This window comes from Pholcus phalangioides, unplaced genomic scaffold, assembly GCF_987345545.1.
Source record: "Pholcus phalangioides strain wild (caught in Gottingen) unplaced genomic scaffold, Ppha-v1.0 ptg000016l_1, whole genome shotgun sequence".
NCBI classification, from domain to species: Eukaryota; Metazoa; Arthropoda; class Arachnida; order Araneae; family Pholcidae; genus Pholcus; species Pholcus phalangioides.
The window spans coordinates 11,810,075-11,833,435 of record NW_028301609.1 but is presented as its reverse complement, the minus strand read 5'-3'; the positions used below and the strand labels follow the sequence as shown (position 1 = coordinate 11,833,435).

General features: G+C 37.6%; 1 protein-coding gene across 1 annotated transcript in view; it reads right to left on the bottom strand.

Moving 5' to 3' along the window:
• Positions 1-759: 759 nt before the first annotated feature.
• Positions 760-23,361, bottom strand: part of LOC149075050 (G protein-coupled receptor dmsr-1-like) — a 115,179-nt gene continuing 92,577 nt past the window's right edge. The window contains exon 2 of the mRNA XM_089245602.1: positions 760-11,795. Coding sequence (XP_089101728.1) covers positions 10,600-11,763 — 1,164 coding nt within the window. The 5' untranslated portion in view covers positions 11,764-11,795 and the 3' untranslated portion in view covers positions 760-10,599. The remainder of the gene's footprint in view (positions 11,796-23,361) is intronic.

The following is a 23,361-nucleotide window of genomic DNA, read 5'->3' as shown; positions in this document are numbered from 1 at the left end:
AACGTGGTGAGTGAATGAGCCAGTGAGCGAGCAAGTATGCAATTGAATGATAGATCAAGTGAGTCAGGGGATGAGCAGGTGAGCAAATGAGTAAGTGAGCGAGCGAGAGGGATAATTTCGAAATTGAAAAAAAAAATCATGTTAAATAATTAAAAAATAAACATAAATTTTATTAATTTAGGAGAATCAAATTTCAGAATTCATCACAATCAATACATATTCAATGAAAAAAAAATTTCAGAATAAATAAAATTCATCAATAAAATTCAGGGTCCCCGTTTTACTCAGCCCTGAGCAGGTGAACAAATAATCAAGTTGGTGCGTGAGCAGATGAGTGAAGAAGTTGGTGAGATAAGAGAATTGATGAGTGAGCAGGCGAGGAAATGAGCGAGTGAGGGAGTTGGTGAGTGAGCAAATGATCGATTTCAGTGAGCGCGTGAGTGAGAAAATCATCGATTTGAGTGAGTGCATGAGTGAGAAAATCATCGATTTGAGTGAGTGCGTGAGCGAGTGAGAAAATGATCGAGTGGGTCGCTCACTCAGTAGCTTATTTGTTAGTTCATCCACCATCTCATTCGATCACTCACTCACCTGCTCAATGACTCCGTCACTCACTCACTGGTGACGAATTGATTAATCGATGAATTTTTAAAGCGGTTATTTTTTGGTTGGTAAATTTTCCAATCGGTGAATTGCGTGGAGGTACATTTTTCGTAAATCTAAAGAAAAAGAAAGTACAAGACAAAAAAAATTGTGTTTTTTAATATAATCAACGTAAGTGCAGTTCATTACATGAGAATCATGCGACAGAAAAAAAATAGTATATCCATTTTTTCATACTTTATTTAAAGAATTTGTAGAGATGGAGAAAAAGAGGATCGTGCTGTGAGACGCACATCCATGTTGCGATCAAAATTTTCTATTCGGAACCATTATTTAGGTAATTGTAATTGATCAAGAATTAACTTAACATGTAACTGAATCAATTAAAATTCGCTACAAATATAAAATGTAGGGTTTTCCCGATGTATGATATACAGTCGGCCCCCCGTATTCGCGGGTTCCATATTCGCGGTTTTTTTCCTTTATTGGAATTTTTTTTTCAACTCTCAAAAATCGTCATTCATGTGTCTTGTTTACAAAATTTTAGTTGTGCATATTTAGAATGGCTCGCTAATGACATTACTGTCATCACCAGAGCCGTGGCAGCCCCCAAGAAAGAAACAGTCCTCTGGGGTTGGATTAATCTTCTGCCACAAAAATAAAGAATACAACCACTTCTACAGAGTAAATTGAAGAGACTGTAAAAGACATTGTCACGTTAGCGAAACAGGTGGGTGGAGAAGGGTTCAATGATATGGATATAGAGGAAGTCGAACAGCTAAATTAATAGCAATTCAGAGGTGTTGACCGAGGAGGAATTAATGCAGGTTGACTGCTCCTGAAACTGAAGCGGTACCAGGTGAAGATCAAGATAAAGAAGTAGAAGACAGGTTCACCATGAGTAACATAGCGGAAAGGCTTCGCACGTTCAAATCAGCAATGGATTATTTTCATAGCACAGATCCCCATATGGTACGCTCTTCACATTTAGAAAAATTGGTAGAGGAAGCCTTGTCATCATATTCCAACATGATGATATGAAGAAGAAACGGCAAACAGAAAACACAATGTTCTTTCAGAAAACACCGCCAACAATCGCTGCACCCTCTTTTACATTTCGTTCTATCCTCTGCGTCACCCTGCTCTTTCCCATGATGTTCAATAAACGAGATATACAAGAAGAAAACTATGGTTTCGGTTATTCGCAGATTTCCCGTATTCGCGGTCACCCCCGGAACGTAACCCCCGCGAATACGGGGGGCCGACTGTAACGTCTTATACAATTTTAAAAAAAATCACTAAAAATGTTTTTTTGATGTTTCAAACAATACATGCTGGACGAAAAAATCATGAAACATTTTAAAAGAAATTGTAAAGACTGATTCAATTGATAAGTTTTTTTGGTTCACACTAAAAGACCTATCAAGTTTTTTTTTCTTCAATTGAATAATAGAAAAAAGTTTAAAATTTCACTCACAGATGACGCTGCAGCACAAAAAGTCTGATAACACATTTTGAGATATAAAGATTGAATTTTTATGATTAATATGAATTTTGATTTTATTTCTTCAGCTTAATTGTATGAAGGAAAGAGTTTTTTCTGGATATTATGTTGAGTTGAAGAAAAGTCAATTGGTCTCCACTGGGAATGAGCCAACCGGGGAATAACAATATCCTTATACCCCACAGGAGACACGACCATCCCTTCGTTATTTACGCTCTTTGGCGTGACGTGCTGATTGGCTCAGTAAATCCTCTTAACTCCTAATCTTAAATTAAACAAATGCGCACTAGATGGCAGCAGTAGCGACAGTGAAATGTTTTTAATTTAGAATCAAATAAAAAATTGATTGGTTCGGAATAAAAAAAAAAACATATATTTATTTATAATAAAAAAAAGTGATTGATTTACAATCAAATCAAAAATATTGATTAATTAAGATTCAAATTAGAAATCAAAATCCTTACAAGCACTTCACATTAACACAAACTTGTCCCCCTTCATAATTAGCAAGGGCAGTCTGTAAGTCGCTGGGCAGCGACGAGAAAAATTAAATTCTGTTTGTCTGAAATCAAAATCTTACCACTCACTACTGCCGCCACCTGGGGAGTATTTGCTGCAATTAAGGGAGGCTACTGAGCCTCTTCTTCAGCGCGTCACGTCACAGACCATGAATAAGGAAGGAAAGGTAGTGTCTCCGGTGATTTATACGGATAGCGCGCTTGGCCGATTCTCCGCAGAGACCAGTAGACTTTACTTTCCGAGTTCACCTTGTCATTAATATCCATAATTTTTTTTTCCTTTATTGCATACTTAATGTTTATTCCGATTAGCGTTACATAAAACTGCACATTTCAATATGAGCACCCTTTAACCCGTTCTGGGGTAGCTCGAGGTAGAAAAGGAGCTCATGTAGAAATTTGGCAGGTTCATGCAACGCAAATCGGAAGAAACATTAATTATACACTTTATAGTCCCGTTTATATGTGCAATATTGCAGTAAAACTGGGAGCTCTGCACCTGCTTAACGACTTTTTTTCGCTCGTAGGGAAAGGGGAGGGAATATTTGTACCCTCTTCTACGTGGATTTTTACTATGCATACCCCCTTTCCCATAATCCTTTGCGATTTTTCCCTATTGCGGAGTTAAGGAAGCCGTATTTTTAATTTCCCATGTAAACGGGGCTTAAGTGTCGCACTGGCGACCTACTTGATTGAAACCGTGATGGTGCCAAAAAACCTTTAGGTGGGATGAGGGAGTAGGCGCAACCTTGTAGTTTAGTCTGTCTTTGCTACAGTTGTGGTACCAATAAGTTTTGGAGCATGTCACGGTATTTAACGGCCATAGCAGGACATGTCTCGGGACCTATAACTGTTACTTCTCAGGAAAAAAATAAGGTCTCAGGGTAAATCTGGATCAGAACATATATCAGACTGCGACAAAGCACCCTCTATCGCAGGAATTTGAACTTTTTAAAAATGCAGAATAGTATGTGATCAAACTTTGGGTGTCAATCAATCGGTTTGAATATGTCAATTTATTTCATGCTTACAATGTATTTCGGAAATGTCACAAATATCACCATATCTAATTTTGAGATATTTCATTAAAAACAATAATATATGCATTCCAAAAACAAAATCCAATAAATCTCAGGGATGCACAACCTTCGTTCCACGGGCAAAATGTGTCCCGGTAAAAAAGTTTCAAACGGTAAATATCTAGGCTGACTATATTTCCTTCATGCAAACACGGGGAGTCTTTACGAGATATCGTTAGTTATAGCTAAAAATTGTCAAGGGCAAGCAGAGTTGTCAGTTACAACCAAAACATTGTCAGAGGAAAGTAAAGTTGTCAATTAAAACAAAAAGTATTGTCAAAGGCAAATAATGCTGCCATTCATCGCTAAAAAATTGTCAAAGGCATGCGAAGGTGATGGCGAGTTTTGTGATCCTTCATAAAAACACGGCAATTGGAACCCTTACGGAATAACACTAGTTATCGCAAAAAATTGTCAAAAAACTAGTAAAGCTTTCTCAGTTACTGACAAAAAATTGTCCAGCGTAAGTAAAGCTGCGAATTACAGCCAAGCAAATTGTCAAAGGCAAGTTAAGTTGCCAATTAGAGCAAAATTGTCAATAGCTGTTGAAGTTGACATTTATTTCTTAACTTGCTGAAAATTCACTTTTGCAGGAAATACAGGGGCTACGACGTCTCAATGGAGAAGCATGTAATTCACCAAAAAAAAAAAAAAAAAAAAAATCAAATAAGCCTCTGAAAATTTATGAAAAAACGGGACATTTCATAATAAACGTTGATTCGGTTCAAATTACCGATATCTCCCGTGAAATACGGGTCTTATGGTACATACAGGCGGCAGAAATACCGCGTATATGGCCCGCGAACTGAAAAGGCTATGCACCCTGCAATAGATCAACGTCATCTCTGATTATCAATTATTATATATATAATTGTAATTAATTAATTAATAAAGAAATTTCATATAATTTCCAATAAAAAAAAAATTGATGAAATTCGATTCTTTTTCAATTAAAAGAAGACACATTAAAAGGGGGTAAAAAGATCATTATAACTAAAATTATTCCTTTACCTCCAGATTAAAAATCTCAATTCGAAGGAAAAGAATTAATTAGTTTCATATAATTCCAAGAAAACATTTAAAAGAAAAGAATCGATAAGAAGCTTAACGTAAGTGCATTCAAAATTAAATTCTTTTATAAGAATTTACTTTTCTTTTTTTACACTAGTGTGTGCGGATTAATAGAATTTTTTTTTCCCGCTGTTTATGTATTGAACACTGTGTGTTATCTAATTCCAGTTTTTCTTTCCCCGATGAAATTCTTACGAAACAATTCTTAGAAATTTTTCAATTTCAACAGAGGACTATTAATATTTTAATGCGATTTCCTACCGAAAAATATAATGAAGTATTTGTTTTTTTAAAATACTTTGTCTTTATTAATTATATTAATATATTATTTTTTTGAAAAATATGAATTTTTATTTGGGAAAAAATTATAAGAATAAGAGGATTTTTTTTTCTCATTTTAAATGAATAATTTAAGTATCGACATGTTACTGCCGAAGCCCGAAATGCGGTCAGTTCGCGAATTGGCCAAGAGTTTCGGCCAAAGTCCGATTTTCTGAAATGATTCGGGCTTTGGCATTAACAGGTAAACATCAACGATTACGTATAAATACAAAGGGTGTCCCGTAAAGACCACATAAACACTTAGGAATGAGAGTTTTCGTTCCAAGGTGGATGATAAGGGTCTGAGAAGAACCGTACTTTTTTTTTTTCTCTCCGACAAATGGTTTCCGAATGGGAAGAATATTTATGACATCATATCCAGAGGACGGAATCCGAAACAATGGCCTACCAATCGGTACCTACTACTCAACATCACTACGCTACTAATCCGCTCGCGTAGGCGACGAATGTGTGAAACCTGTGTTCTCTCTGGATACATCCAGTAGAAGTAACTATCGATCGCCCGATAATTACACGCGTGATTCCTTGTGAAAACTAATATGGAAAGGTGTTTTCCGTTATAGGATCGGGCGGCTATTAACGGAGTTATATCGTTTTGAAGTTTTGTGACACTACTGGCAGTTATGTGCCAAGCATCCCAAAAAAAAAGGTTTGCGCTAATTGAAAATAAACTGAAATATTCAATCCCGTGTGTTAGAAGCCAAGTTCAGTTTTTTTTTTTCAAGATTTGGCGCCTTTTCTTCGTCGAGTAGAGTGATGTTACCTTATTATTACGTGCTACCTTCGCCCCAATATATTGGCAGATTTATCACCAGATATGTAAAGTGTTATCTAATCTATAAAAAAATCTAGTAAAATCTATTGAAAAATTTTGTTTTCCCAAAACCACCCACGCTTGTTTGTTAAAAACTTGTTTATGCTCGTCGTAGGAGTGAGCGTTGAGTGAACAGGTGGTAGAGGAAAAAACATCGGAAACGTGTCTGTATGCGTCGTAGGAATAAGTGGGTACCGAGTATCACTATACACACGTTGTGTGAGTAAGTGGCATTAGCAGGCGGTAGAATATCAGAAGGTGTCTATGCATGTCGAAGGATTCAACGTTATTTAAGGGAGCTAGAGAAACCAAGAACTCGACTATATGCGTCTAAGGAGTAAGCAGCATTATCAGGCGGTAGAGCCTAGAAATGTGGCGGACTCATCGTACTTTATTTTGGAGTGGCGAAACCAGTTTTTTGGTTCAAAGCGACGTTTAATCGTTAGACAAAAAGAAAGCAACAAACAAACAGGATAGGGAGTACCGATTAGCTATAGTGATAATACTGACTTCACGCTTCGGTCAAAGATGGCAGACAAATCAGCTTGGGTTTCATTCAATCCTGAAGATAGCACGAGGACAACTAATTTTTTCTCTTAAACGAACCCGAGGCGACCACTGATAGATGGCGCCTTCATTTATGACCCTACTCGATTGGTAGTAAATTGCCGTAATGCGATATGACTTGTGTGAGTTGGTGTGTGGTAAAGTAAAATAAGTAGTGCCTTTGGTCTTAAGGAGCCCTAGTGTCTACGATATGTCGAAACAGGCTATTGGTGCTGTACTAATTTTGTAAGACCCTCGGTGGCGTAGCAGCTAAGAGCATTATGCGTTATCAGTCGGAAGGGCGCATCACCTTGGAATTATTATGAAACGTCATCGGAGGGAGGATTCTTGTTCCACTGAGTTCAAACGGTCTTTAAGGGACACGCTGTTGTATATATACATACACTGAATTTTTTATATACAATAGCTCTTGATAACATGCAGGCACTGAATCCATGTACAATTTTGGATATCGATATCCGAGTCATTAGTAGCTCTGCCAGTTCATTTAAGTGTCTAGTTGATTGGTTTTCACGTCCTCCTTGTTTATTAGTCCTAGTGTCAGAAATCCTGATTGTTTTTTATTCGAATCTCCGCTCCTGATTAATTGTTGAGAGTGTTTGTTCTGAAGAGATATTGATTGTAGAATTCACACTGACGGAAAGATTTCGGTTGAGATTCTTGTACTATGGATCCAATAATGATCCTTGGAAATGTCAGTTTTCTTCTTAATGATCCATCATCATAAGTTTCCTTGAAGGTTTTGTGCAATTCAGCATCAAAAACTTAGTTTTGGTGAAATAGTTTGGTGAAAAATACCAGGTCCCCACGCGATGCCACGTCTGTTATAGCACGAACCACCTATTGTGAATTTATGGTTTTTGTTTGGACTGATTTCTGATAGGTGGTGTCGGAAAAACCAAACATGACTGGCTTTAGGCCGCATGAATCACACACACACACACATGTCCAATCTTAGTATTCTAACATGGCACAGAAATCACTGATATTTGGTATGAGTTCTTATCAATGATGATAACTTGATGAACAATTCACGAAAGTAGATTCATTGGATGACATATTCTTGTCGATATTTCATCCATCGAAGATTCGGCTTCAGAACTACAGATGACGTATGTCAATCATTGACCCATGAGTTAATTTTCGCATTGTGTCGTTGGTCATGACATACAGGGTGAATGAAATGTCCTGGAATACATTTGAAAAATTAATATCAAATCAACCAATTGACATAAAAACGTATGGGTTTTCACTGAAATACTTATTATGAACTAGAATTTTTTTCTCTGATAAATTAAGAAAATTTCAAATTTCTCTCACAGGTGGCGCTGTAAAACCGAAAAAAATTGACATAACACATAAACTGCAACACAACAGTGCAGAATTAAAGTCTCTGACGATTTGCTTTACATAAAACATTCACATTCCAATATGAGCGCTCTTTTTAGCTCGGGCTACATCTAAACGGGTGAACGGGGGCGGGCCTTCAACATTTTGAAATATAGTAGTTTTATGTAAAAATAATTGTCTCAAAAATTAATTATACACTACTTGTGTTGAATTTTATGTTATGTCTCTCGAGTTTTTCGTTCTACAGCACTAGCTGTGAGTGAAATTCGCACTTTTATTTTAACTAAGCAGCTTATAGCCAGATCACGTGAGTGACCCGTGGCGCATTTCCAGATCAATCACGTGATCTGCTGTTTTATATCTACAGAGATCACTTGAATAACCTGCAGCACAGTTGCAGAGCATTTGTGACCCGTAGTGCAGTTCCTCATCACTCAAGTGGTTTGCGGCACATTTCCAAATCACTTAAGTCACTCGCAGGATGGTGAAACTGTCACTCCGTACAGTTTCACAGCATTAAGGGCTGTATTCACCGACATGGTTTAAACTTTAGTCACCATTTTTGGATAAGAGATCAACATAGATTGGTTAAAAACCTGAATTTAACCAATATATCCGTGTTGATCTCTTATCAAAAAATTGACTATGGTTTAAACCATCGGTGAATACTACCCCAAGTGACCCGCGGCTCATTCACAGATCACTCAAGTAATCCGCGGCTTATTCACAGATCATTCAAGTGACCCGCGGAACATCCCCAGATCACCTATCGTCCCGCTGCACATATTCAAATCACTTACGTGGTCCATTTTCAAAGCAATGAAGTGGCCTGCAACCAGTTGAGCACATTTTCTCTAGGCTATGACAAGTATTTTAGTCCAAACCCGAACGTTTTTATGTCAATTCGTTGATTTTTATTAACTTTTAAAATGTGTGTCCAGGACCACTCGTCCAATCTATATTTGAAACATGTTTTTCATGTGTAAAACCAATGAAATAGTCATTTTCTTTTTCTGAAGGAATCAGAAATCGTTCAAGTGTGCAAACCGTGTGCACTCGTGTTTCATGCGAATCACGACTAGCAGCCGATTGAGCCCCTAATCAGCTGCTGGTGCACATGATAGACACGGCAAGTTTTATTTCACAGGTTACTGATATAGACTTTGACGCTGTATATATATATATATTTATATATGTTGCACATGCGTTCAGTGAAAGTCATGCAAAAGTTCTTGACATCTATTGTGGAAATTGATTTTGAAAGTTCGTCACATTACCAGGCATGTGATATTTACATAGGTACATAGCAAATCCGAACAATACGAGACACTCACATGCATCAAAACAATTATTTAGGATGCTTTGACTTTTCGTTCTGGTACACACAAACACCTAATTAAAAAATCAATGTTTTCATTGCCAAGATTTTCAGCACGAATCCGACACTTGTGATTACCAGTTTTTTGGTACCAAAAACTCTTTTTTTCAACCAAAATAATCCTTCATGAAACGCGTAGATAAAATCACTCGGAGGAGGTTTTCAGGATATGTTTCTTTGGTCCATTTCTTCATGATCACAATTGAGCAGGAACAAAGTTTCGGGAGATTTTTATTCTCTGCAATCCAAGAGATGAATGATTGCACAATCTATGTTCCGGTTCCTTTTGAAAAATACATTTCTGTTCTTTCTCGGAAGTCAAAAAAAAGCTCAGTACTGACTTGTCACAGCAGCAGCTCCGATGATGATGACGATGATTAATTGCAGTCAAACTCGGTTATAACGGCATCGAAGGGTCCTCGAATTGTTTTCGCTATAACCAAGGTTGGTGTTTTCAAGACCTTTATATGCAATCAAATAGTGTTAATGAGATTAAGTAGTTTTATCATAATTGGAGTGACCATATTTGATTGGGAAAAACACGGTAAATTGAGATCATAAATACGGGAAAAATGGTACCAATTCTCTGTCAAATCACCAAATATTACCTTATGATGAACTCTTGGCGAGAAATGCGGTGCTACAGCAAGTATGCAGGGACTTAAAATGCATTTCTCACGAGAAAAAACAGTGTTGAACATTGCCGGAGACATCTTAACAGTATCACAGGTCCCCGGGCAAAGTAATTTTTTTGGGGAGTCCCCTATCTGCCCAGAAATACTTGCTACCCAATTTACACTGTGGAAAATTTGATCAGATATCATTTTGATGGTACCCTTTCTGTACCTGAGGCTCCTGCCGAGATGCGTCAGGTTGGGCCAATGCGTTAAAGATGGCAAATATGTGAGATTCATATTGATATTTATAATCATAATTATCACAATGGTTTCCCGAAAACAATTATGCAAATTATCTTCATTCTCGGGGTTCATTCATTAGTAAGGGTTATGAATTGAAGTAAGCTCCGTTTGTAAAAGAAGAGGTTTTTTAAAAAAAATAGTGAAGGAGGACAGAATTACGAAATGCCTATCATATTATCAACATGGTTATGATAAATAATAGGGAATAAGTGTGAAAAAAAATTTGTCGTTATATCCGAAGTCGTAGCGTTTCAATTGACGTTATAAGCAAGATTCGTTAACATTATTCTCTGCGGGAATACGTCGAAACTGCTAGTTATTGACGTTATAACCGAGTTCGACTGTATTAGGGATCTCAGAACGATGATTTTTCCAACAGGATGTTGGACAAAAAACAAAAGCAACGACGTTTCAAAAATCTTCGAGAATGTTCTTCGATGCGAAAGCGCTTCTTCATACGCAAGCTGTCGCTAAGGTTTGCGTCGGTTCCGTGGTAGGGACTGTAACCCATTTGCCGTTAAATTTCGGCACGAATAGGTAAGTGAATGTGTCACGGAACTGCCGGCTCATCGAGCAGTAGATGATGAAATTCACGGCGCTGTTGACTAGCGCTAATATGTCCATGGTTTCGCCGAAGTTGGAATAGACATTATCGAAGAATTCCCTGCCGAAGAGTCCGCTCAGAAGCGCCAATATCCCGGTCGGAAACTCCGTCACGAGGAAAAGAAGCAGCACGACTAGAAGCATCTTTGTGGTCCGGTCGTGGGAATTCTCACCGTCGAGTCCCACCTTAAGTCGCTGCCGTCTCAGACTGGCTTCGTACAGCACCCTGATCAGACCGAAGCTGAGGATAGTAAGTGCCAAACACGGTACCAGCTTCGTGACTACGCTGAACAGCCAGAATGTAGTCTTCTCCAGCATCCCGTCATTGTCCCTAGCTAGTTCACTGAAATCCACTTTGTAGGTCACGATCCCGTCGTCGTCCATCTCTTGGACGCTGAACGACAGGTAGAATGGTACGCAGAACACTATGCAGCTCACATACGTCGACACTATGGCCGTCCGGGCTTGCGCCAGCCCTCTCCAACGGATAGATGGGCCAGGATAGCAAACGGTCATGAACCTCCATATAGCGACGGTGACCGTCAACCATATCGATATCGTGTGACTCACAACAGTGAAATTAGCGTGGAACAAAGTGAAGATCGCCCAGCGGTACGAGTACTTCTCGTGCTCGGCCAAGTCCTTACGTACGTAGTTGTGGATGGCGAACGGAACGTAGGAGAACATGACTAGCATATCGGCGACTGCGAGACCAGTGAGAATGGCGTTGGTAGGCGACAACATACCCTTCCTCGTCAGGACGATGATGTTGAGGACGTTGGCAGTGATGCCGAATAGACACACGGCGAGGCTGAAGTAACCGTGCACGGTGCTGTAGTGGGTCCGGTAGATCTTCAGCTGCTCACCGTGGTAGGGCAGGGCTTGCTGCTGGGACACGAAGTCTTCCGTAGCGTGGGAACCGTTTGACTCCGGGTAACTGGTGAAGTTCGGATCCAAAGCTGCCCACGGGAGATACGTCTCGAGCCCCACGTGAGGTTGGAAAGTTTCATTCATCTTGGTGGTCGGTCGGTTGTCTGTTTATTTATCTAGAGTTTGAAGAAAAGAAAATCACGCAATGATATCATAAAATATTGGAAATTGAATGATGGCGACATACACAAACTACACAAAGAAAGCTACACTAGTAACTGCAAGCTTGACAAGCAGGTTCAATGTTTTTTGTAGAAACTTGAACGATCTTCTTTTTCGACAGTATATACACGGTACCGCAAGAACCAGTTTGTACTTAGATTCTGTTAGATTTGATTAGCTATGTCTACACTGGTGCGTTTTTTCTGCGTCAATGCGCTTTCCACTGGCACACCTGTCATCAAGCGTGTCGTAAATCCCTCAGGCGTGACTCAAACTTGTTGAAAGGCGGCCATTTTTTAAGAGGCATTCCTTTTCCTTCTGCTCCACCAGGTTTGGATTTTCGTTCAATTTCCCTTTCCTTTTCGTGAAGATTCAGTGTTGTTTTCATAAGTTTTTCTAGATTTTTATGATGTCAACAAAAAAAAACTTTGATTCTTTTGAAGACTTCAGGTCACGTAGTGCATTACGTGATATTATTGAAGGTAAATTAAAATTAACGGTAATTATAATTGTAAAATTATAAATTAAATGATTGTCTTGAAAATAATTTTTTTGGTAGAATTTCATGTTAAAATGCTGGTCGATTTCTTTTTTTCATTTTTTTGCGAAGAGCTCGCGTTACGGAGGTTTGCTGTGTAACTATAAAATAATTCACGAGCTCTTCGCGGGACCACCTCAATGCATGGGGCAATCCAGACACGGCGTGAGAACTTTAACCAGATGTGTTGGAGGGCTGTTTATGATAACAAGATCTGATGGTATGATTTTTCAAAGTATATAAAATTGGTACGCCCTCCGAATATCACTTTCATCGGAGGTCCACCGTGCTGTTGAAACTCTTGACTCCACATTTTTCTAAACATTTCGTGGAGGCATCCGAATAATACTTAGTCAACTGTTGGAGGATCCCCCTGACCGGATGCAAGACCCCTTTACCAGTGCCCGTTTCTTGCATGGGCAAACGGGGGCAAGTGCCCTTCGTCCTTGCAATTTTAGGAGGCCCACAAATTTGGATTTCCTTTATTTTTTTTAACCTTCCTTTCCGTAGAATATTTCCAAACGTGGAATTTAATTTGAGAGTAATTATGTAAACTTTTTACATAATTGTAATCTGTAGCAGACATATTCAACCTGCTGCTCGCGGGCACTGTGGTGCTTTCAAAGTGCTTGATGCTCGTGTCCGATTTCATGTTTGCGAATACTTGATTAACGTCCCGATTTGAACACTTTGTACAAATCACATTCAACGATTAAAATCATCCTGATTTCAAGCAATCGTATGCCAAACTTGATAAGGATGCACCCTTTTTGATGATAGGAACAAGCATTGTGCTTGCAACTGGAAAAAAGTTGCCTAAAAAAAAAAGAACGTTATATATGGGGGGGGGGGGGTGAGGGAAAAGATTAATGTTTGCACAGGGCCCGAATTTATGAGGAACAGGCTGTGCCCTTCAGCGCAATAATAATCTTCGCTATTTTCTTAAAAACCGTACACTTTTATGCAGATTTTATTTTCATTAATATTATTAGAGCTGCAACCAGAAGCGTACGCAGGACCAACCTTTCGAGTAGCAGCACGCCGAGTTTAGGGATGAGCGTACAAGAAATTCTCTTCTAGAGAAATTTTCTGTTACTGACTATCGAAAGCACGGTATTTCAAGTTTAAAAATTGATTGAAACAACATATTAATAATTTTCTTTTGATATTCGGATTTGTGTGCGAAAATATTTTAAATCTGATCATCTTGGGCTATCATATTCTGCTACTTTTTATTATGAAAAATTATTTAATTTGGAAATTTCAAGTTTTTTACTTCTATTACCACGGAATTAAGTGCTTTGGTGTATGAATAAACACTTGAGAAAAATAATGCTGCGCTGACTATAATTCTGAACGAAAAAAATTATTTAAATACGTGTGAGATTACGACTTAGCAAAATAGAAGTATACAGTTTTCTTAATTTCTTTGACTCGACTATATTCGGGTAAAAAGTTGACGAACGACTTGATTTAATTTTTAATTTATTCCGAAGTTGAGCAATTTTGAGAGTGATTTCGTCTATATATTCCGTCTTTTATCGAGCAATTTTCCATCACATATTTTCACATTAAAATGTGGAAATTGCTTCCACTGCGACAGTTGCATCGGCATCTGAATTGAAAGGTTTAGCCGTATAGGTGAAGACAGAAAAAAGGCACGCCACTTGACGCATGCGATAGAGTTCAGCAGTAAAGAAAAAAAAAAACGGGATTGAAAGTTGAAACCTGTAGCGCCATAAGTTACTTAAGTGATCTGTAAATGTCCCGCGGGTCCTTTGAGTGAACTGGAACTGTGTCGCGCGTCACTCAAGAGTATATGCTGCGGATGATTTAAGTACTGTGTCATGGGTGGATTATATGCTTTGGAACTGTGCCTCGGGCCACTCACGTGATCTGGAATTTTGCCACAGGTCACTCAAATGATCTGTAAGTATACGTCTAGGGTCACTTTTGTGATCTAGAAGAAAAAAATCTGCGGCTCCGCTTGAGGGATCTATAAATGCGCCTTGAATGATCTGAGAATATGCCACGGGACACACTACACTGCATATCACTTAAATGGTCTGGAAATATGCTAACTGGTTCGTTCTCACAAAATAAAGTTCGATGCCACGGGCCACATTAGACGACTCTGAGAGCCCGCGAGATAATAGTTGAGGGTGTATGTTATATACGGAAGAAAAAACGCCAACAAATAATGCCAACACCAAGCAGAATTCACCGAGAGGAATGAAGACTGGTTCAAGCTTGAGCAAGCTATCTGCATGGCAGACACCTTCTGTTTCCCTTGCGCAATCGCGGCTTGTACCAGTATGAATTAATAAAAATTCATTCAATATTTAATCCACTTTTACAATCAAAATTTTCTCGCCAAGTTCTCTCACAGAAGTTCAATCATGCTTGTACAAAAAAGACTAGACATGTACATGTTTTAAGCTTGCAGTTACGTGCGTAGGCCAGCTTAAGATTCAAACCAAGGATTTTCTGTCAAGAAAAAGATCGATACAAACCGTAAGAAAACTCCCAAGATATTCATGAAAAATGGTAATTTTCCTCGAAATAAAAACGATTTTAATATTTATCACATGTATTAATAATAATATTGCACACGAACATGGGAGTGTGGGGGGGGGGGGGAATAAGAGGAATGCATTACGCGTTGAGGATTAGCGGATTTACCGCTGGTCGGCCGGTCAGTGTTTCTGTTGTCGTTGTAATTTGGCCTTGACGCGAAGGTAGAAATGACCGCCGACGACTGACCGCGCCCTTCATTTAATGGCCGTTATAATTTTGGTTTCACGACTTTCGCATCCTTGTGTTTCCTGGTTTCGTGCGACCCTTTACCTTTTCTCTTTTTTATTGTTTGGATGCGGCGCTCGTCCGTTGGTTTTGTTTTATGGTTCCATGTGGGTCATAAATCGATCCATCTTCCGTGGCACGATGTAAATTCTTTCGACTAACTGCTGAAAAAAGAGAAACCCCCTTAATCATAAGTAATTTAATTACGCGTCGAAAGTGTCCCTTGGGTGCTGTTTTCCGTAGAAATTTATTGCATTATGGTGAATTCAGCCCATGGCCCGTGCGCCAAATGTGGCCCTTGGAGTCATCTGATGTGGTCCGTGTCCTCCTCAGACTTTACGTGAAAGTGTCCCAAGGTGACTATCGAAAAGTTTCGAAAAAATTACTACTGATTGTATTCATTGAAATATGCAGAAAAATACAAAAAAATCACTCGGAATTATTATAGACTAGCAGAAATACCCGGCGCTTCCCGGGTTTTCTGCAATTAAATTGGAAAAGTGACAAACCGTTATAAAGGAATAAACTGTTATGATGACAGTGTTAAAGATGTGACAAACCATTGTAAAGGCATATATTCACGTCTGAAACGCATTGTTGGAAACCACGGTAACCAAAGTAAACGTTCCGAAAGTAATTGTTGAGGCCCCCAAAACCATTGTTGCCCGACAGTTTTTTGCCCATTTCGGGCATTTGCCCAGCTCTGACGAAGTTTTAAAGTAGCCTACGGTTCAATCCCGGACCTGTTTGGTATATATGCAAAATCTGGCGACGATCGGTCTAAAACTGTAGATTTGTATAAAGAGCATACATACTTTCACATTTATATATAAGATCACTCAAAAAAATGGAAATATTGATATTTTGAACACCAATAGAGGCCAAGAATGAATTTGAAAATACCGCAACCCTGAAGTGTTTTAGTGACGTCAATTCAAACGATTCATGATCAAGTACAGAATAGACGAAGAAAGAGAAGGAAAAAAAAGAGAAATAACTAGAACGGAGAAAAGCTGTGTGAAGGGAAAAAAGCAAAACCGACAGTGAAAAAAGAAGTTTTTTTATTATAGATTTCGCCAAGAAGCGCGAGAAGCGATTAGTAGCCAACTGTTTTCATTTTTAATATTTTTTTGTGACTTCAATAATTGCGTTTCACCGTTAATTTTGTTTTGTTTTATGCGTTTCTGGGTGAGATGGATGCACATGATTTTTTTTCATAAGCTTATGAGGATGACACCTTAGGGCTCTTTTCTTGCTAGTCTTATAAAGATGAATATACGCCAAAAAAAGATCTCTTAAGCGATGCGGGATGGTTACATATCACTTGAGTAACATGTGGCACAGTTCGAGATCCTTCAAGAGGTCCGCGGCAGATTTCCAGAACACTTAAGTGTCCCCACCGCACATTTCCAGATCAATTAAATGACCCACGGGACTGTTCTAGATTACTCAAGCGTTCCTCGGTGCATTTTCAGATCATTTAAGTGACTTGCGAGCTGTTACAGATCAGTCCGAAGGCACACTTCCTAATCACTTCAATGACAACGTGACATATTTATGGATCGCTTAAGTTACCTGCGACCGGGGAGAAACTTTCTAATTGGAAGTTAGGGGACAAGGGGGGAACCGTATATAAATGTAGATTCTTTTCTATTTTGGGAAACTACTACTAAACCAGACATGCACCTCGTCCATATTTCTCTGCGGAACTTATAACGAATTGGTACATGTTGGAATGTGTGTGTACGTATAGTGAAGTTTGTTTCTTTGTAATGCTTTTTATGTGTAGTGCTGCCACCTGAAATCAATTTTTTAAACTATGAGCTGTTTCTCAACTCATAGTGAGTGAAGTGTAATGAATGAATAATTGTAATGCTCCGATTTTCTAAGTGCAATATTTGGTAAGATATTCGAATTCAAAAATCGGAGTGAAGTTATGAAAGAACAGCAAAAAGTAAAACTCATTTCCGCTGTCCTTTCCCAACTCTTCTCCCATTTTTCAATGCCAATATTCCATTTTGAAACTTGCAATTTTCTTTCTGCCCCCCTGTAGGCCCGTTGCTCTCTGCGGCGACACTTTTTAACGGGGAAATCTGCTCGCATTCGCGCCTCGAAGTTAGGAAACGCAGAAAACTAACTCCAACAGACCACCACTGCGGCGTTTGAACCCGGATCCTCGCTACCACATCGGCTATTTTGCGCAACTGCATTTTCACTCTCAAAATTGGCAAAGGGTAATTTTTGAAACGAGCACATTTTCTTAAATTGGAATCATTCCTCTACGACGGACGGTTTTTGAGATAAAGGCCGCATCAGCACTTTCAAGACACCCTGTGTACTTCGTGCATATTACGATGTGCTATTAGTGCATGGATATGTTGTGAATTAAAAGAAAAACTTTCTGAATCTCACGCGAAATTAATCATCAATCATGAATACAATATTAAAACTGACTTTGTCACATCCATCGCGAAGATCCCGTGTTTTTCCCAATCTCTGAATAAACAAGGATCAGAAATATTCAGAGACGAATAACGTAAGCCTAATTGATTTTTCTCTGTTCTGAAGAAAATTCGAGTTAAAAATTGAGGAAATATCCCATTCTATTTTTTTTCCCTAAAGATAAATCCATACACGTCTCCCAGAAGAACCAAAATCCGTCGGAAGTTTATCTCACACAATTTACGGGAAAAGTACCCGGAAATCATAGCAGCTGCATCCATAAATAATAAAGATACAAACCCCAAGATAATCTCTGTTTTTACTGGAAATTGGATATTTTCCTGATGTTGGTAATGTTTCCATTCATTTCATTTTTTTCCCCATGAATTATGAAGCAATTCGGGATTTTTTTTTTAGATAGAATAGGAATAAAATATTCATTCGCTATTACTGTTACGATATTGAAATTCCTCTAATTTAATTTATGAATAGTTTATCAAAACATGACTGTGGAAAAGTGATTTTGCGAGACCGGCTTCCGCAAGTGAGTTCACGTCTTGAATCACGAAAACAATGGTGATTATATCCAGCAATTGTTTATGCTTGGGTCTCATACCTTTTAACGTGATGAATAGCTATAATTTAATAGAGATATCATTAAAATTGCAATTTAACCATTGGTTTAATTGTATTTCAAATTTTTTATACATGTTCTTTACTGTATGTGCTATCTTGTGAGCATAAAGTTCTACATATCTCTGATACCTTAACTTCTGATAATTTTCATAAAAGAAAATACATTAAAAACAGGTAGTGCGCATGATAAAATACCATGACATCAATGTAGTTGAATAAAAATTTATTCAAAATATTAAAAACTGTTCAATTCATGAAATGAAGCTGAAGTTTGAGACTCAATCTGATAAATTTAAATTTTAAATTTGAAAATGTTTGAAACTTGAAACGAGATTAATTTTAAATAAGATGGAGCCACACAATGAGAGAAATCTCAACATTTTGCTTCATTTCACGAACTGAACAGTTTCATGTATTTTGTGTGAATCAGTTCTTATTCAACTGCATTGATGACTTTTGATAATTTTCAAAACATAAATATCAAAATAACTTTTGATAATTAAACAAAAATACATTAAAAAAAAGATTCCTCGCATGATAAAATACCATGACATCAATGTAGGTGAATAAGAACCGATTCAAAAATACATGAAACTGTTCAGTTCATGAAATGAAGCAAAAGGTTGAGATTTATTTCATTGGATCCATATTATTTAAAACTAATATCGTTTGAAACTTCAAAAAAAAAAAAATTTAAATTTAAAATTTAATTTTTCAAATGAGATTGAGTCTCAAACTTTTGCTTCATTTCATGAACTGAACAGTTTTCAATATTTTGAATACATTTTTATTCAACTACATTGATGCCATGGTATTTTATCATGAGCGCAAGCTGTTCCTAATGCAATTTTTTTTTTAAATTTACCGAAAGCTAGGTATCAGAGGTATGTGAAACTTTATACTGCCATAGGATAGCAAACACATACAATCATGTATAAAAAATTTTAAATACAAGTAAATCAATGGTTAAATAGTATTTTTAACGACATTTCAATTAGAGCATAGTTTTTCACCATGTTCAGAGGTATGATAACCCTCTTAAGCAAAAAAAACCATTGCAGAGCATAATCACTATTATTTCTTTGATTTATACGACGTGAAATCACTAGTGGAAGGTGCCCTCACAAAATCACTTTTTCACAGCAATTTTTTATAAATTATTCATAAATTAAGTTAGAGGAAAAACGATAAAACAAATTCAATATCGTTACAACGAATGAATATTTTACTCCTGTTCTATCTAAAAAAATCCCGAATTTCTTCATAATTCAAAGGAAAAAACGAATAATCAAATTGAATGGGAACATTTCCGAAATCGGAAAATATCCAGTTTCCAGTAAAAACGGAGCTTATCTTGGGGTTTGTATCTCTATTATTTATGGATGCAGCTTCTATGATTCCTGCTTTTTTTTTTTTTTTTTTTTTTGCCATAATGGTCAGATAAACTTCCGAGGGATCTTGTTTCTTCCTGGAAACATATTGTACGGGTATGTCTGGGAAAAACTGGAATGAGATATTTTCCTCATTCTCTTCAGCTCGAATTGATTCCGAAGAGAGGAAAATCAGGCTTACGCTATTCGTTTCTGAATGTTAGCGATGCACGTGTTTATTCCGAGATAGGGATAAACGGGATCTACGAGATAATTTCAAGGTGTGATAAAGTCTATTGTGTGATATTATATTGATGATTAATTAATCATGACATTCACTTTTTTTTTCTTTTAATTCACACATATACATACACTAATGGCACATCATAATATACACGAAGTATACAGGGTGTCCTGTCAATGCTAAGGCGGCCTTTACCTCATCAACCGTCAGTCATAGAAGTATGATTCCAACTTAAGAAAATGCTCAAAAGGGCGTTCAAAAATTATCCTGTACTAGTTTTGAGTGTGAAAATACCAGTGTACAAAATAAAAATTTTAATGCGGTCCCCTTGTCTTCTAACTTCCAATTAGAGAGTTTTTTCCCTGTCTCTCTTGAGGCCAATGGAGAAAAATGCCTTGTTTCTAAGTGTAATATTTGCTAAGATATTCCAATTAAAATATTGGAGTTATGAAAGAACAGCAAAAAAGTAACGGACGACGCTCCTTTCCCTCATTTGCGCTGCCCTTTCCCGACTTTCCTCCGATTTTTCAATGTGAGTATTCCACTTATAAACTTGGAATTTTCTTTGTGCACCCCCCCCCCTCTCCAGGAGAGACATGGCAAAAACTTCCTAATTGGAAGTTAGAGGACAAGGGGACCGTATAAAATCTAGATTCTATATTTCGTTACACACTGTATTTTCAGTCTACAAACTAATACAGGGTATTTTTTGAGCATTTTTCAAATCGAAACTATATTACGGACAGTTGATGAGATAAAAGCCGCATTAGCAATTACAGGACACCCTGTACACTAATATACAGGAAGTTGCATAAATTCGTAAATAGTTTAAAAATTCATAAATTTTTTTATAAAAGTTCGTGATTGTATGAGCTATCTTATACCAGTATTAAGTAAAAATTCATTAGAAAAACAGTTTGCGCGCATGACGAAATACCGTGACATCAATGTAGTTGAATAAAAATTCATGAAATGAAGCTGAAGTTTGAGACAATCTCATACAAAATTAAATTTTGAATTAAAAAATTTTCCAAATTTGAAACAAGGTTAAATGTGAATAAGATTGAGTCACACACACACACAATGAAATCTCAACCTTTTTGCTACATTTCATTAACTGAACAGTTTCATGTATTTTAAATCGGTTCTTATTCAACTACATTGATGTCATGGTATTTCATCATGCGCGCAATCCGTTTTTAATGCATTTTTTTTTAAATTATTAAAAGTTATTTTGATATTATGTTTTGAAAATTATCAAAAATGATTAAAAGTCATCAATGCAGGTTACCTAGCATTGTTCCTATGTAAACTTATTTGAGGGATTAGAAAAGTGTTCGTTAAAACGAGATTTTCGCTATAACTGTGTTCGTTAAAAAGGGATTCGACTGTATTCCTATTAGAGCATAGCTATTCATCATGTTATAATGCATGAGGCCTCTTAAAGCTTTCCTAGCTGTATTTTAACCCTATTAACCGAAGTTGTGTGTGTGTATGTTTTGTTTCCCACCGTTTTTTAATTAGTTATGTTAATGATCCCCCCCCCGCCCCCAAATAACGTAACTTTCTGCATATAAGAGTGAAAGCTAGCGTGTAGGATGAAGGCGAAAGAGAAACCTTCTGTAATCTCTCTCCCTTATCTATTACACTGTGATTTCTGCTCTTCTATATTTATTTTTCTTTTTTTTATATTACAGTCAAACCTCGTTAATGAGTCACTCTTGGGAGAGCAAAAATATGACTTGATAAGCGAAGTGACTCGTTAAACGGAGTAAGCCATAGCTGTGCCAATTGCTGCTTGAGGATAATTGGGACTTCCAAAAATTGATCCGGTAAGCGGAGTGACGTGTTAACCGGGTGACGCACTAACGAGGTTTGAATGTACTTTCTTCCCATTCTTCTTTTTTCCAAACCGTGTGAACAAAGTGACTAATTTTATCACAACACTAGCTATAATACCGCGTTTTTATCAATGAGGCTCAAGTTATCCATCTGCCTGTTTCTGCTTCAAAAAATGCTTAGTTAAAGCTGTGAAATTTCTTCGATGTACTTTTTACGGGCCCATAATTAATTTTAAAACATTCTAAACTATATGAATTTATGCAGTTGAATATCAAAAGACAATACGGAGACATAAATTTTCATGCTTGAGAAGATATAAATAAAAAGTTGAAATCAATGTTATTGCATGAATATCGAACTCAAAAGCACAGGTTCGGCTAATTACGTATATCTCTAATCGAACTCAATATTTCAGAAATTGAGAATTCAATACAATTTTTGATGTGGCAGGAAACCCCCCACTAAATTTCCGCATTTTTGCAGTTAAATTGGCAATTTTATCACTGGTTTTTATGGGAATCATGCTTTGATTGACCCTCAAAGTGATGCTGCTGATGATTCTGACGACTATTGAAAAAGTGGCAAACCATTATAAAGGCATAAACTATTGTAAATATATTGGCAGCATTAAAGAAGTGACAAACCATTGCAAAGGCATATACACGTCTGAAACGCATTGACGAGAATCCACGGTAACCAAAGTAAGCGTTTGATCATTTTTTTCGCACCACGGCCATTTTCTGCACACGAAGGCTAATTAGACCGGGACCTACAATTTATTGCCGGTTCCGATCGGCAGGATTGTTTTTTTTACTCATCGAGAGGTTGTTGCGCTAACTCCTCGATGGGGGACTCCCTGCGGTAGCAATTTTTTGCTGCGGTCAAGTCGCCGTTTTTTGTTGTATCCCTGCGTCGCAGGAAAGTTTTCTGACAAGGACGAACCGGGTATAGAACTCGCGACACCTCTGAACATCCTTTAGGCGAGCATCTTATCGACCTGGCTACCGCGCCCAAGTGAACGTTCCGAAAGTGATTGTTGAGGCCCAAAAACTATTGTTGCCCGACAGTTTTTTTGCCCATTTGGGGCACTTGCCCTGCTCTGACAAAATTTTAAACTATCAAATTTGGTGTATATGCAAAATATGGTGACGATCGATCTAAAAATGTAGATTTGTATAGAGAACACACACACAGAGACAGAAAATCAATTTTATATATACAGATAACGGATAGAGTGTCTTCGTATGATAGAGCGTCTGATGCTCCTTCGGTTTCCCGCGGGGCTCGAAGGTCATTTTGAATCGAGCTTTTCCTCTTTCCATGTTTGATATTTCTATTATGGATAGAAGATTCTTTTTCTTTTCCCGATAAGCCCTATAAGCAGATGATTATCCTCACTAATTACGGGCAGAAATTATTGGTAAAACCATTAAAAACGGGAATTTTTTTTCTCCAGTTTTTCCAGAAAGCTAAATTAGGGAGAGATTCGTGAGAAGTAATTTGCCGTTTACATTGAGATTTGCCACTCCATGGCTTTTGTGCTGCACCTAGAGAGAGAGAGAGGGAGAGACACGCACGCACGCCCGCACACACACACACACATAGATGACAAATAGCGATCATTCAAATTTGTTGCCCAAAGCCTG